Source organism: Silurus aristotelis (assembly GCF_946808225.1).
Source record: "Silurus aristotelis genome assembly, chromosome: 17".
Classification (NCBI taxonomy): domain Eukaryota; kingdom Metazoa; phylum Chordata; class Actinopteri; order Siluriformes; family Siluridae; genus Silurus; species Silurus aristotelis.
The window spans coordinates 13,890,779-13,903,529 of record NC_139590.1 but is presented as its reverse complement, the minus strand read 5'-3'; the positions used below and the strand labels follow the sequence as shown (position 1 = coordinate 13,903,529).

Sequence of the window (12,751 nt, the reverse complement as noted above, 5' to 3'; positions counted from 1 at the left end):
ATTAATGCATTACATTTAATTTTTTTTACCAGTATCTGCTATCACCTGTAGTGGCAGTGACTGGTCAACATCTTGTGTATTAGTCAAAACAAAAACCTGGTCAATCTTGCTTACATCTATGTTTGTTTGGATATATCTTTATTTCTGTCTATTCTGCTTTTAGATCGTCTGTGCGCATACTAATGGCTTACTCTTGCTTTCCCTTTGAATCATGTTTTAAATGGCTCTCTCTACCAAAAGGGTTGCCAGAAACTCTAGCCAACAACATCCAGCTCATGCCCTCCATAAATACAGTACTAATTTATTGGCTTAAATGCTGTATGAACAGTATTTTTCAGTTGTCTGAGTCGAGTGTATATGATTTTGTTAATTTGTTTAAATCATATCGCTTGTTCCACAGGGAACAGAAAATGAAATGGCGAACATTGGGCTTCTTTTGGGCCTTTCTGGTCCTCACAAAAACCTACATTTCCATCTTTTTCTGGCTCTCCTCTGTCTCCTGCAGCGACAGAAACACACCACTACCTTCACCACCATGTGTTACATCCATTACTATCAAGCACTTCACTGCTCCCTGCTGAATTTCTCCGTCCTGGAGAACATCATTTCTGTCTGTGCAGAACCTTTGGGCTCGCTCCAATTTTAACATTTAGTGGTGGTTGTGTATGTGTGTATGTGTGTGTGTTAAAAATAGCCATCCACAGGGGCTATATGTTTATACTGACTCTCTAATCTGAGCAGACAGGCCTATAGAACACCTGTAACACATCAGCCTGAAATGAACCCACACATTATTTATTTTTTCTGCAGACCAGTTAGAGATGTTTGCTATTAGAAATAACACATGCAGGCTTTAAAGTTTTGCACAGTTTATGCTTACTTTACACATATTTAATTCTTTCAGATGAATTCAAAATGGGTTAATCTTTAGTGGCTACTCAGCACCCAGTAAATCTACATAAAGCCGGTGAATGTGGCATGTGTTTTTGCACATTTTTTTTATAGCCCATTGTTGCAGTAAATGGCTATTATTAGCGTTCATATATTAAACTCCTATATCTGCCCAGTGAACAAGGCTTTTTGTAGCCAAATCCTTCTAATGATGCCAACTCAAGAGCCTGTCTTCACTGCATTTATGAACAACATTTGAGAACTATGTGCAATCTCTTTTGATTGTAACACTGCAGGGAGAGTTATTAAAGCAATGTTTACTCTTCCTGTTAAAAGCTAAAACAGCCGCTAATGCGTCCTTTACAGCTTGAGCATGATCTAATCAGTGATGATGTGAGGTGAGTGGGATTGTGAACAATACTGGTTTTTAAGATCCCCTTAACAATTCTTTCCTTGTTGTTTTTTCCTAGATTAAATAGAATCACTAAGAAACTTCAAAAGAATTACACACGCAAACGCGAAGGTTATCCAGTCAGTTGGAGAAGCTGTTTTGAAATTCTTTAACAAAAAAATTGCATTTTTGAAAGCAATAATTTTAATTCGATTGAATTTATTTTTCATTTGTATAATGTGGACATTGTCTTTACAGAGCTTTAAAGAGATAAATCAATTATAAAGTTGTATAAAAGAATGTCTAAATTTAGTGCCTATAAGTTCCTTATAATCATATATTTATCTCTTATTATCAAGCCAGTGGCAACCGTGTCAAGGAAAAGCTCCCTGAGATGGCATGAGGTAAAATACTTGAGAGGAACCAGATGGAAAAGGGAACGATCCTCATCTGGGTGGCACCAAATGTCCATTCATTACAGTTCCACCATTGTTGAGGTTGCTGTAAACAGTATCAAAACGTTGTCAGAAATTACTGGCTGAAAACTGTGTGGCAAAATGTTTTCAAAGTAAATACAAACTAACTTTCATTCCTTCTGAATGCTATTTGTAATGGTAATATGAATTCTGCTGTCCTGGGATTTTTGCTTAAATCATTTCGCCTCAGTGCAAAACACATTTTTTAACCTAGGAACACAATACAGCATAAAATGTTCTGCATAGTGGTGTGTCATGTAAATGTGTTTCCATCCTTGTTGGACAATGCAGGAAAAGCTAATCTACTTTTCAAATAGTAATAATGGAAGAGCCAATGTACAGTGACCTACTGTGTTTAAATAATCGCCCAATGTGTGTGATTATTTAATTTATTTTTAATAAGTTGTCAATAAGTCTGCACTCAGAAAGTAAGATGAATCTTAAAGATTTGTGGTCTATACCACAGTATTTCACTATTAGTTACAAGACTATTTGAATATATAAAGTAGTTCACTGCAGTTTTTGTGACTTCAATCCACTGCGCAATTAATCAACAATGCCATTTATAATTATAACTCTCCAATCAAATGCTTCAGCTATTTCCTCATTATTTTGCTTATCTCCATCTGTCGTGATTTGATCTGCTAGTTTTTGCCTCATAAGTAAAATAGCCTCACGATCAATAGTAGAAACAAAAACTCCCTTTGTTCATGAACACACAGTACATCGTAGCAGGGGAAAAGTTCAATGAGGCGGAATATGACCATCTACATCGCAACTTTTTCCATAAATTACGCATGAGTGTATTAAAAAATGTGGAGGCATGTAAATTTTTAATCACAAGACCATATGGATGGCCTCAGATGGTATACACTAAGGAGTTCTGACACAGTGAAATTCAGTCCACAGCTTGTATAATCCGACCTCTCGTCTTCACAGGAAGCCTGACTGAGGGACTGACTGACTACCAGGCTTTAATGCCAGAGGACGATTCCGGAGATCATCTGTCCAAATGATACTACAGTTTAGATATTGTTTTTATGTTTCCTCTATCTACCACAATAATCTGTATATTTATCGATCTGCATCATCTGTGTCAGCTGATTGACGAATAAAAGCATGTCATTGAATGACGTGAGCTAATAATATTAAATTGTTAATAATATTATAACCAAAGAATCTTCATTACATTGTTTTCAAAAGACTCTTTATCTGTACAACCTGTTATGAATGAATTTTTTTCTCAAACTTTTTTTTGGTGTTGTCAGATAACTCAAGTCTAAGCAGGTCATTACCCAGACAGCACATCTCTTTAACACTCCTCAATTGGCATGGGATCTCTTGTGCCAAAATTAAGCCCCATGTCATGCCCACCCTTGCCTCCTCCTCTTTCCCTGCCATGGGAACGTTACATGTTTAATGACGAGTGAGATCTCTGTTCTCTCCCCATGCCACAAAAGCCCTGACATCTGTCTATCCGAGAGCCGTACTCCAAAAGCCGCACATTTGTTCCTATCTTCTCCTTCTTCTAAAGAAATAAAAAATAAAAGAAGAGAGGTGGAAGAGGGGAGGGCTGCTTAAAGAGGGAGGGATGCAGGGGTTAAAACAAAAGGCCCTTTTTTCCCTTCTTCCCGAGTGTTAATTCCTCTATAAAGCATACCAAAAAAATTCAAAGTAGGTGTTAAAGAGGCCCTTCCCTTCTCTTAAAGTACTATAGCACTTATAGTTTAGCTCATCTGCTCATAGAAAGAAACATGTTTACTTGAACAGAAGGAAAGTGAGAAAGTAAGCCATATTCTGGCTGGGACCATGGAAAGTTGGTCACAGGCATTTTCACAGCTTCAACTGAACCTTTGTTCAATGATGGTGACATGAATATATTTACATTATGAATGAATATAAATAGTTTTTAATAGCTATTAAGGTATAATCTTCTTAAAGGCAGATAGACAAGCTAATCACTATAAAATATTACATTATTTGACATCATTGTGAATTAAACATTAAACATGTAAAGCAGTCATGTACAATTCTACTCTGCTCTCTCTGCTAATATTACGGCAAACCAAATTCTGGCTGTTACTAACTAGACAAACTAGACAACACAAATAAAACGTGGGAAAACAGAATTGCACATGCTAACAGAATGTTAAGATTTAAAACAAAATATACCAGAAATCCTTTATAAATTAATTAGCACCCAATATCCAGAAATAAGCCACCACCAGAGAATTACTGAATGGTAGGAACACAGATATTGGCATACACACAGACACACAGACACACAGACACAGACACAGACACACACACACACACACACGCACACACACTAATCACTTTAATAAATTATATATATATATATATATATATATATATATATATATATATATATATATATATATATATATATATATATATATTTATTTTTATTATTATTATTATTTTTATTACACAGACACACACACAGACACACACTAATCAATTTAATAAATCATATATATATATATATATATATATATATATATATATATATATATATATATATATATATATATATATATATATATATATATATACAGTGAGGAAAATAAGTATTTGAACACCCTGCTATTTTGCAAGTTCTCCCACTTAGAAATCATGGAGGCGTCTGAAATTGTCATCGTAGGTGCATGTCCACTGTGAGAGACATAATCTAAAAAAAAAAAAATCCAGAAATCACAATGTATGATTTTTAAACTATTTATTTGTATGATACAGCTGCAAATAAGTATTTGAACACCTGTCTATCAGCTAGAATTCTGCCCCTTAAAGACCTGTTAGTCTGCCTTTAAAATGTCCACCTCCACTACATTTATTATACTAAATTAGATGCACCTGTTTGAGGTCGTTAGCTGCATAAAGACACCTGTCCACCCCATACAATCAGTAAGAATCCAACTACTAACATGGCCAAGACCAAAGAGCTGTCCAAAGACACTAGAGACAAAATTGTACACCTCCACAAGGCTGGAAAGGGCTACGGGGAAATTGCCAAGCAGTTTGGTGAAAAAAGGTCCATTGTTGGAGCAATCATTAGAAAATGGAAGAAGCTAAACATGACTGTCAATCTCCCTTGGACTGGGGCTCCATGCAAGATCTTACCTCGTGGGGTCTCAATGATCCTTAGGAAGGTGAGAAATCAGCCCAGAACTACACAGGAGGAGCTGGTCAATGACCTGAAAAGAGCTGGGACCACCGTTTCCAAGGTTACTGTTGGTAATACACTAAGACGTCATGGTTTGAAATCATGCATGGCACGGAAGGTTCCCCTGCTTAAACCAGCACATGTCCAGGCATGTCTTAAGTTTGCCAATGACCATTTGGATGATCCAGAAGAGTCATGGGAGAAAGTCATGTGGTCAGATGAGACCAAAATAGAACTTTTGGGTCATAATTCCACTAAACGTGTTTGGAGGAAGAAGAATGATGAGTACCATCCCAAGAACACCATCCCTACTGTGAAGCATGGGGGTGGTAGCATCATGTTTTGGGGGTGTTTTTCTGCACATGGGACAGGGCGACTGCACTGTATTAAGGAGAGGATGACTGGGGCCATGTATTGCGAGATTTTGGGGAACAACCTCCTTCCCTCAGTTAGAGCATTGACGAGCATGGGTCGAGGCTGGGTCTTTCAACATGACAATGACCCGAAGCACACAGCCAGGATAACCAAGGAGTGGCTCTGTAAGAAGCATATCAAGGTTCTGGCATGGCCTAGCCAGTCTCCAGACCTAAACCCAATAGAAAATCTTCAGAGGGAGCTCAAACTCCGTGTTTCTCAGCGACAGGCCAGAAACCTGAGTGATCTAGAGAGGATCTGTATGGAGGAGTGGGCCAAAATCCCTCCTGCAGTGTGTGCAAACCTGGTGAAAAACTACAGGAAACGTTTGACCTCTGTAATTGCAAACAAAGGCTACTGTACCAAATATTAATATTTACTTTCTCAGGTGTTCAAATACTTATTTGCAGCTGTATCATACAAATAAATAGTTAAAAAATCATATATTGTGATTTCTGGATTTTTTTTTAGATTATGTCTCTCACAGTGGACATGCACCTACGATGACAATTTTAAACCCCTCCATGATTTCTAAGTGGAAGAACTTGCAAAATAGCAGGGTGTTCAAATACTTATTTTCCTCACTGTATATATATATATATATATATATATATATATATATATATATATATATATATATATATATATATATATATATATACACATATATGATTTATTACATTTATTAATCTATATGCAAACTATCTATCTATCTATCTATCTATCTATCTATCTATCTATCTATCTATCTATCTATCTATCTATCTATCTATCTATCTATCTATCTATCTATCTATCTATCTATCTATCTATCTATCCATCCATCCATCCATCCATCCATCCATCCATCCATCCATCCATCCATCCATCCATCCAGTTCAGTACAAAAGCTTGCATACCCTTTTGACTAATAAAGATGTTTGTTTTAAGCAACATATTATTATTATTATTATTATTATTATTATTATTATTATTATTATTATTATTATTATTATTATTATTCAGGTTGAGAAGAGCCTGGAGAGGTGGAGATATGCGCTGGAGAGAAGGGGAATGAAAGTCAGTAGGAGTAAGACAGAGTACATGTGTGTGAATGAGAGGGAGGGCAGTGGAGTGATGCGGTTGCAGGGAGAAGAGGTGGAGAAGGTGGAGGAGTTCAGGTACCTGGGGTCAACAGTGCAAAGTAATGGAGAGTGTGTTAGAGAAGTAAAGAAAATAGTGCAGGCAGGGTGGAGTGACAGGAGTGATTTGTGATAGTAGGGTATCTGCAAGAGTGAAAGGGAAAGTTTATAGGACTGTGGTGAGACCTGCGATGTTGTATGGATTAGAGACAGTGCCATGGAGTAGAAGACAGGAGGTGGAGCTGGAGGTAGCAGAGCTGAGTTGTTAAGGTTTTCGTTGGGAGTGACGAGGATGGACAAGATTAGAAATGAGTTTATTAGAGGGAGAGCGCATGTAGGACGTTTTGGTGACAAGGTGAGGGAGGCGAGATTGAGATGGTTTGGACATGTGCAGAGGAGGGACATGAATTATATTGGTAGAAGAATGCTGAGGATGGAGCCACCAGGTAGGAGGAAAAGAGGAAGGCCAAGGAGGAGGTTTATGGATGTGGTGAGGGAAGACATGCAGGTAGTTGGTGTAAAAGAGGCAGATGTAGAGGACAGGGTGGTATGGAGACGGATGATCCGCTGTCGCGACCCCTAATGGGAGCAGCCGAAAGAAGAAGAGTATTATTATTATTAATATTATTATTATTATTATTATTATTATTATTATTATTATTATTATTAATAATAATAATAATAATAATAACAGGTTATGCTAAGACACTAACAATGAAAAAAAATAAACTTAAAAATAATGTGTAGTAAATATTTTCTAAAAACATTTTCTCACTGTACATTCAGAACTTGGGTTTTTTTACGGAGAATTTTCGAAGACTGTTAATATAGCACCAATTTGCTATTTTCATTTTATTTATTAGTTTATTTATTTATTAGTAAATATATTTTTTTGTCATAGTGTTGGATGACCTTGCTAATAAACAGGGGTGAGTTATATCCCGGTGTCTGCATTAACAGACTCCAGGCGACAGAGGGCGCTCCCCGTATCATATTGCACACTACAACAATAGTATACTAAATAGTATGGGTAAAAAGTACGCCACTAGCCACACACCGCACACTCGCTTTTACACTTGAAACTCTAGGGCGCTAGTATCTGCCTCTGACTAGTGTGACTCTCAGGCGCACTCTTAAGGGCGCAATCAAACATGGCGGCCTCCTTGCTGAGTAGCAGGGGAGTCGCGCTTTTAGGATTTTCAAGTTTTAGATCTTTGCTCCCTGTTGTTTCTGGGAATAATGTCGTACAGCTGATAGCTGGCTATAACCCGAGACCTCTAAGGCTGAATTTAAAAGATCCTTACATCCCGGATAGGAGCAGTGAAAAAACCCCGGAGTGGCAGAAGACTGATAAATATGATCGCAAGCTTTTTGCCCGTTATGGCGTTGCCTCCGGTGTGGATCCGGTTAAACTGTGGCCCACAGCCGGCCAGTTGGAAGAGTTAATTCAGGAGGAGAAGCAGTGGCACCAGCCGCTCAAGGAAATGCTGAAAAACATCGCGGAAAAACAGAAAGAAAAAGAGGAAAAACGACTGGCGAGGTAACTGAGTTTTCGGGTGCGGATGTATGCGGGGTTTTACTGACTTCTGGCAACACTACATGTGGACCCATGTGAAAACGTCATGAGGCCACATGGATTATATAATTCCAGGTTAATAATTTGGTGTGTTGAGTTCTTACTTTTTATACGAAAGAAAAACCCAAAGCATGCTCTTATAAAGGATGCAACAAGTCTGGTTATTAAGCTGTTATGGCTGCTTTGAAAGGAATACAACATGATAAACCTGCACATTTCATATAATGACTTTTTCTCTCTACTGAAACATGAAAAATTAAACTGCTTGTTTCTGTTGCTCCTTCCGCATCTGATGTCTTATTGTATTAGACACACACTTCCAGAATCGTCACCTGGTACAAGACACATGTATCAATATGGACATCATTGCCACTACATAGACTCATAGACTCCTGTACTTTAATTCCTATTTCCTAAATTTGCATTAAAGATATATATTTGTATATTGATCATGATTTTTTATCACAGTTCCCATGACTGGTTGTGTTTGTCATTGTAAGTCCACCATGCACTGCATTGAATAGTTGTGCAGCATGTTTTTATTTTTATTTTAAATCATTTCCAATTTTAATTAAATTAAAATGCTTTCAATTCCTACGTTAAATTGCAATAGAAATAATTCTCATTTAATGTTTCTTTTTTTTTTCTTTTTTTATTCGTCCCTACAGAGAGAAGCTGATTGCTGCCAACATGGCAAAAATGCCCAAAATGATAGCAGACTGGAGAAAGGAGAAGCATGAAGCAAAGAGAAAGCTGAAGGAGGAAAAGGCCAAAAAGGAGCGGCTGCTGGCAGAGGCTCGCGAGCGTTTCGGCTACGCCGTGGACTCCCGCAGTTCCAAGTTCCAGGAGATGCTCGCAGAGATTGAAAAGGAGGAGAAGAAGAAGAGGAAGCTGCTGAAACGCAGAAAGAAAGAAGAGGAACAGGGGTTGACTCCTTCGTCTCCAGCTGCTGAATCTACATAGAGACACTGAGAGCATTTACAGACTGTTGTATATATGAGAACTGTAGTACCACGTTTGACCATCATAATGCATTTATGGAAAATCCATCACTTCTTTTCTTATGCTATTAAAAGACCCGTAATTTAAACGCCAAGCCTGATTATAATTTGTAGTCAGTTTCATTTACAATATACAGTGTGGCTTGGGATTGTCCCACTGGAATAATTGATAGAATTATCCAAATCCAAGTTTTGTTGGTGCTGACCAATCACATCTCAGCTTTTAAAATTATGCAGTGCAGTTGTACACTGTATGCCCATCTGCCCTATTTACCTCTTACTGCTTACTACACGAGTTAATACTTTCTCCTCCACCTTATTTCTTTTACATCACTTCCTCACATGGTAAAGTATTTCATTAATTTCTCTCTCCTTTTCCTTACTTTTTATTATATATTTTTTATTGTTCCTCATACCTCCCTTTCCATTCCCACAATCTTTCTCTTACTTATTAGTTTCAAACTTTGATCCCACTTTCCTCTTCATGTTTTCTTTTTGCTTTAGGAATCCAAGCCACGTTATGTACGATTTGTCTTGTACCAATGACTGGAATACATATAAAAAGATGATAACATAAAGGGCATAATCACGACCAATGGAAGTCAATCTGTAATATATAAAACGGTTATTGGATATGATTTACTGACTAGCCCAAATTGCTAGGATTTATTTATAAATCAATAAACACATTCAGGAGCTTTATTATCATTATACTCTATAATCAATATTGGGTACATGGCCTAACAAACGTTGTGTAAAATGTTTGACTGGTACACAACCAATCCTGCTACCACAAAAACCTTTTATATCATCAGTTATGAAAACAGGTTTATGATTATTTAGGTTTATGTTAAATGAGTGGTAGTCAATGTGACTGTGTCTCACAATGCATCACTGACTGAAAGCATTATAGTGGTTAAAAATGTGTAAAACAGCCATACAACAATTGGCCATAACAATAAGTAACTGAACCATATGTATATACATTTTTCTAACTGATGACAAAAAAGTAACACTCATTTACATAGTTTATTGAGCTTATGCAGCTGCTTTAATAAGTGGCTCTACAAATATTTGGTGCAATTTTGTCAGTTTTTTTTTCTTACAAAATATACTTTCAGCTTCAACTCGAAGAGCTTAGAAAAGTGAATATCTTAACTGTTGCACAGAAACCTTTCTAAAACAATTAGCAGTGTAAATTTGGCCATCAGACCAAATTTAGTCCTTTTGTGGTTACCTTTTTTTGTAGGAAATGAATTATATATAGTTGGGGAGGTTGTATATTGTGTTTTTGTAACCGAATAAATGCTTCATCTGATTTCTTAAAGAAAAATGCCACCTGCAATGCTTTCATAGTGTACCCTAAATGGCATACTTAATCAGCTTGAACAAATCACAAAGAGGAAAATCCTGAGAAATGTTTCCTTTCTAAAAGTGCTCAAGGTAGATTTATTACGATATAATACTCTTTTTCATGTGGAAATGTTTGGAAATTTCACCCACAAGTAAATTATCTAGAACATACCAAAGCTATTTATCCTAAAATACACAACATGTAAATTGGCTACAAATGCAGTGTTTTAAGTGTCTCTATGATGTTCACAAAACTCTGAATTAGGTCCTTAATATTTAAGCCTCCGCTGGATTGAATGAAGGAGGATGAGTGCGTCTCTTTGGTATTGTCGTTCAGAGTGGCGGAGTTGATCCTCGGGGTGCCACTTCAGCTAATAATAGTTACAGGACAGTTATCTCGTCTTGGTCACTTGTGTCGGCCTTCAGTTTAGACAGAGCTGCATGGATCCTGAACTGAGTGCGGGACTCCATCGAGTATTCTTTGTAGTTATTCCTGAAAGTGAAGAAAGAAATGTACACTAAAAGAGTTTCTTTTTAAAGAAATATCTAGAGAATCTAGATACAAAATCTACATGAAAGGACAGGTAACCGGTGCAATGTGATGCAGGTAGATTTGACTTGAATGAATTAGCGTAGCAGTGGGAAGCACAGTGAAAAAAAAGGGACCGATCAAAAGGGTTTGACTTCATCCGAGTCTCTACTCACTTGGCTTTCTGCAGGAGCCTGATCGCTTGATCCCTCCTTCCTGTATCAGCGTAGAGCAGGCCCAGCTCCAGCAGAGTGTTAGGAATCAAGTAGTGGTCATACTTCAATTTCTTCTCACTGTACCCCAAAATACACATTTATAATGAATTATTAATCCCCTGTTTAACAAACCCCTACTTTCCACCAAACGCTAACAGGTAGAGCAACAGTGCATTCAGAAAGTATTCAGACCCCCGCCTTCACTACAACCTTTCAAATTGATTTCTCTCATTATTCTACACTCAGTACCTCATAATGACAAAGTGAACTGAATTCTAGAAATAGCTATAATTTATTTTGATTCGAAATACCTGAAATACCACATGCACACAAGAATTCAGACCCTTTGTGACAACATTGAAATGAGCTCAGGTGCCTCAGATTGCTTTTTATCTAATATATCTTTACTGAGATGTTTATACACCTTGTCTGGAGTCTATAAACGGAAAGGTTTATTGATGAGACCAATGGTTCTTAAACTGGGGGCCGCATAGAAGTTCTAGAATCTAGATTGGAAAATTAAAAACAAAAATGATTTTACCCGTATGTCAGGATTGTCAACCTATGTAAATTGCCCAAAATTCATCTAAAATGTTTAAGTAAAATTGTATGTTTGTGGATGTTTTGCGTCATGAAATAAATTCTGCTGCACTGAAGATTCCCAAGAGCACAGTGGCCTCCATAATTCTAAAATGTAAGAAGTGTTGCACAACCAGGACTCTTATAAGAGCTGGGCAAACTGAGCAATCAGGGGAGAAGAGCCTTAGTAAAAGAGGTGACCAAGAACCTGATGGTCACTCTGACTGAGACAGAGTTCCAGAAGGATATCACTGCTGCCCTCCACCAATCTTGGCTTTAAGGCAGAGTGGCCAGACCGAAGCCTCTCTTCAGTGCAAAACCCATGGAAGCCCACTTCAGATTGTATGGAACAAGATTCTCTTGTCTGATGAAACAAAGAGTAAACTGTTTGGCCTTAAACATTATGTCTGAGGAAATCAGGCACTGCTCATCACCTACCCAAAACCATTCCAACAGTAAAACATGATGCTTTTCTGCAGCAGAGACTTAGTTCATCTTCCTACATGACAACGACTGTAAGCACGCAGCCAAAACAACGCAGGAGTGGCTTAGGGACAACTTTGTGTCAACGCAGGAGTGGCTTGAAACTTGAACCCGATCGAACATCTCTAAAGAAACCTCAAAGTGACTGTCCACTGACGGTCCCCATCCAACCTGACCCAGCTTGAGAGAATTTGCCATGAAAAATGGCAGAAAATCCCACAATCCAGGTGTGCAAAGCTCGTTGCTTCATACGCAAAAAGACTCGAGGCTGTAATTGTTGCTAAATATTGAGTAACGAGTCTGAATTCATATGTATATGTGATATTCCAGTTTTTTTACATGGCACTGATTGTAGATTACTGCGTAAAAAAAAAATTGTAGAATGAGGCTGCAACATTACATAATTGAAAAGTGAAGGGGGTCTAAATACTTTTCCGAAAGCACTGTAATTTTATGTTGCACTGAAATGCAACACACATTTTTTTAAATAAAGACTGAACTGGACAAGAAAACTTTTTACACTAGAATATGGCGTAAA

The 12,751-nt window shown here is 37.4% G+C and overlaps 2 protein-coding genes across 2 annotated transcripts in view; one reads left to right on the top strand and one right to left on the bottom strand.

Moving 5' to 3' along the window:
* Window positions 1-7,544: 7,544 nt before the first annotated feature.
* On the top strand, window positions 7,545-9,143 carry gadd45gip1 (growth arrest and DNA-damage-inducible, gamma interacting protein 1). Its single transcript, XM_083565978.1, has 2 exons — window positions 7,545-8,017; window positions 8,722-9,143. Exons 1-2 carry the CDS (start codon window positions 7,629-7,631, stop codon window positions 9,014-9,016), a joined length of 684 nt encoding a protein of 227 aa, XP_083422104.1. The 5' UTR covers window positions 7,545-7,628; the 3' UTR covers window positions 9,017-9,143.
* A 602-nt stretch (window positions 9,144-9,745) lies between these two features.
* Window positions 9,746-12,751, bottom strand: part of LOC310739690 (tetratricopeptide repeat protein 39A) — a 22,114-nt gene continuing 19,108 nt past the window's right edge. Inside the window, 2 exon segments of the mRNA XM_083565865.1 lie at window positions 9,746-10,900; window positions 11,113-11,229. Of these exon segments, the coding sequence (XP_083421991.1) occupies window positions 10,789-10,900; window positions 11,113-11,229 (229 nt within the window). The 3' untranslated portion in view covers window positions 9,746-10,788.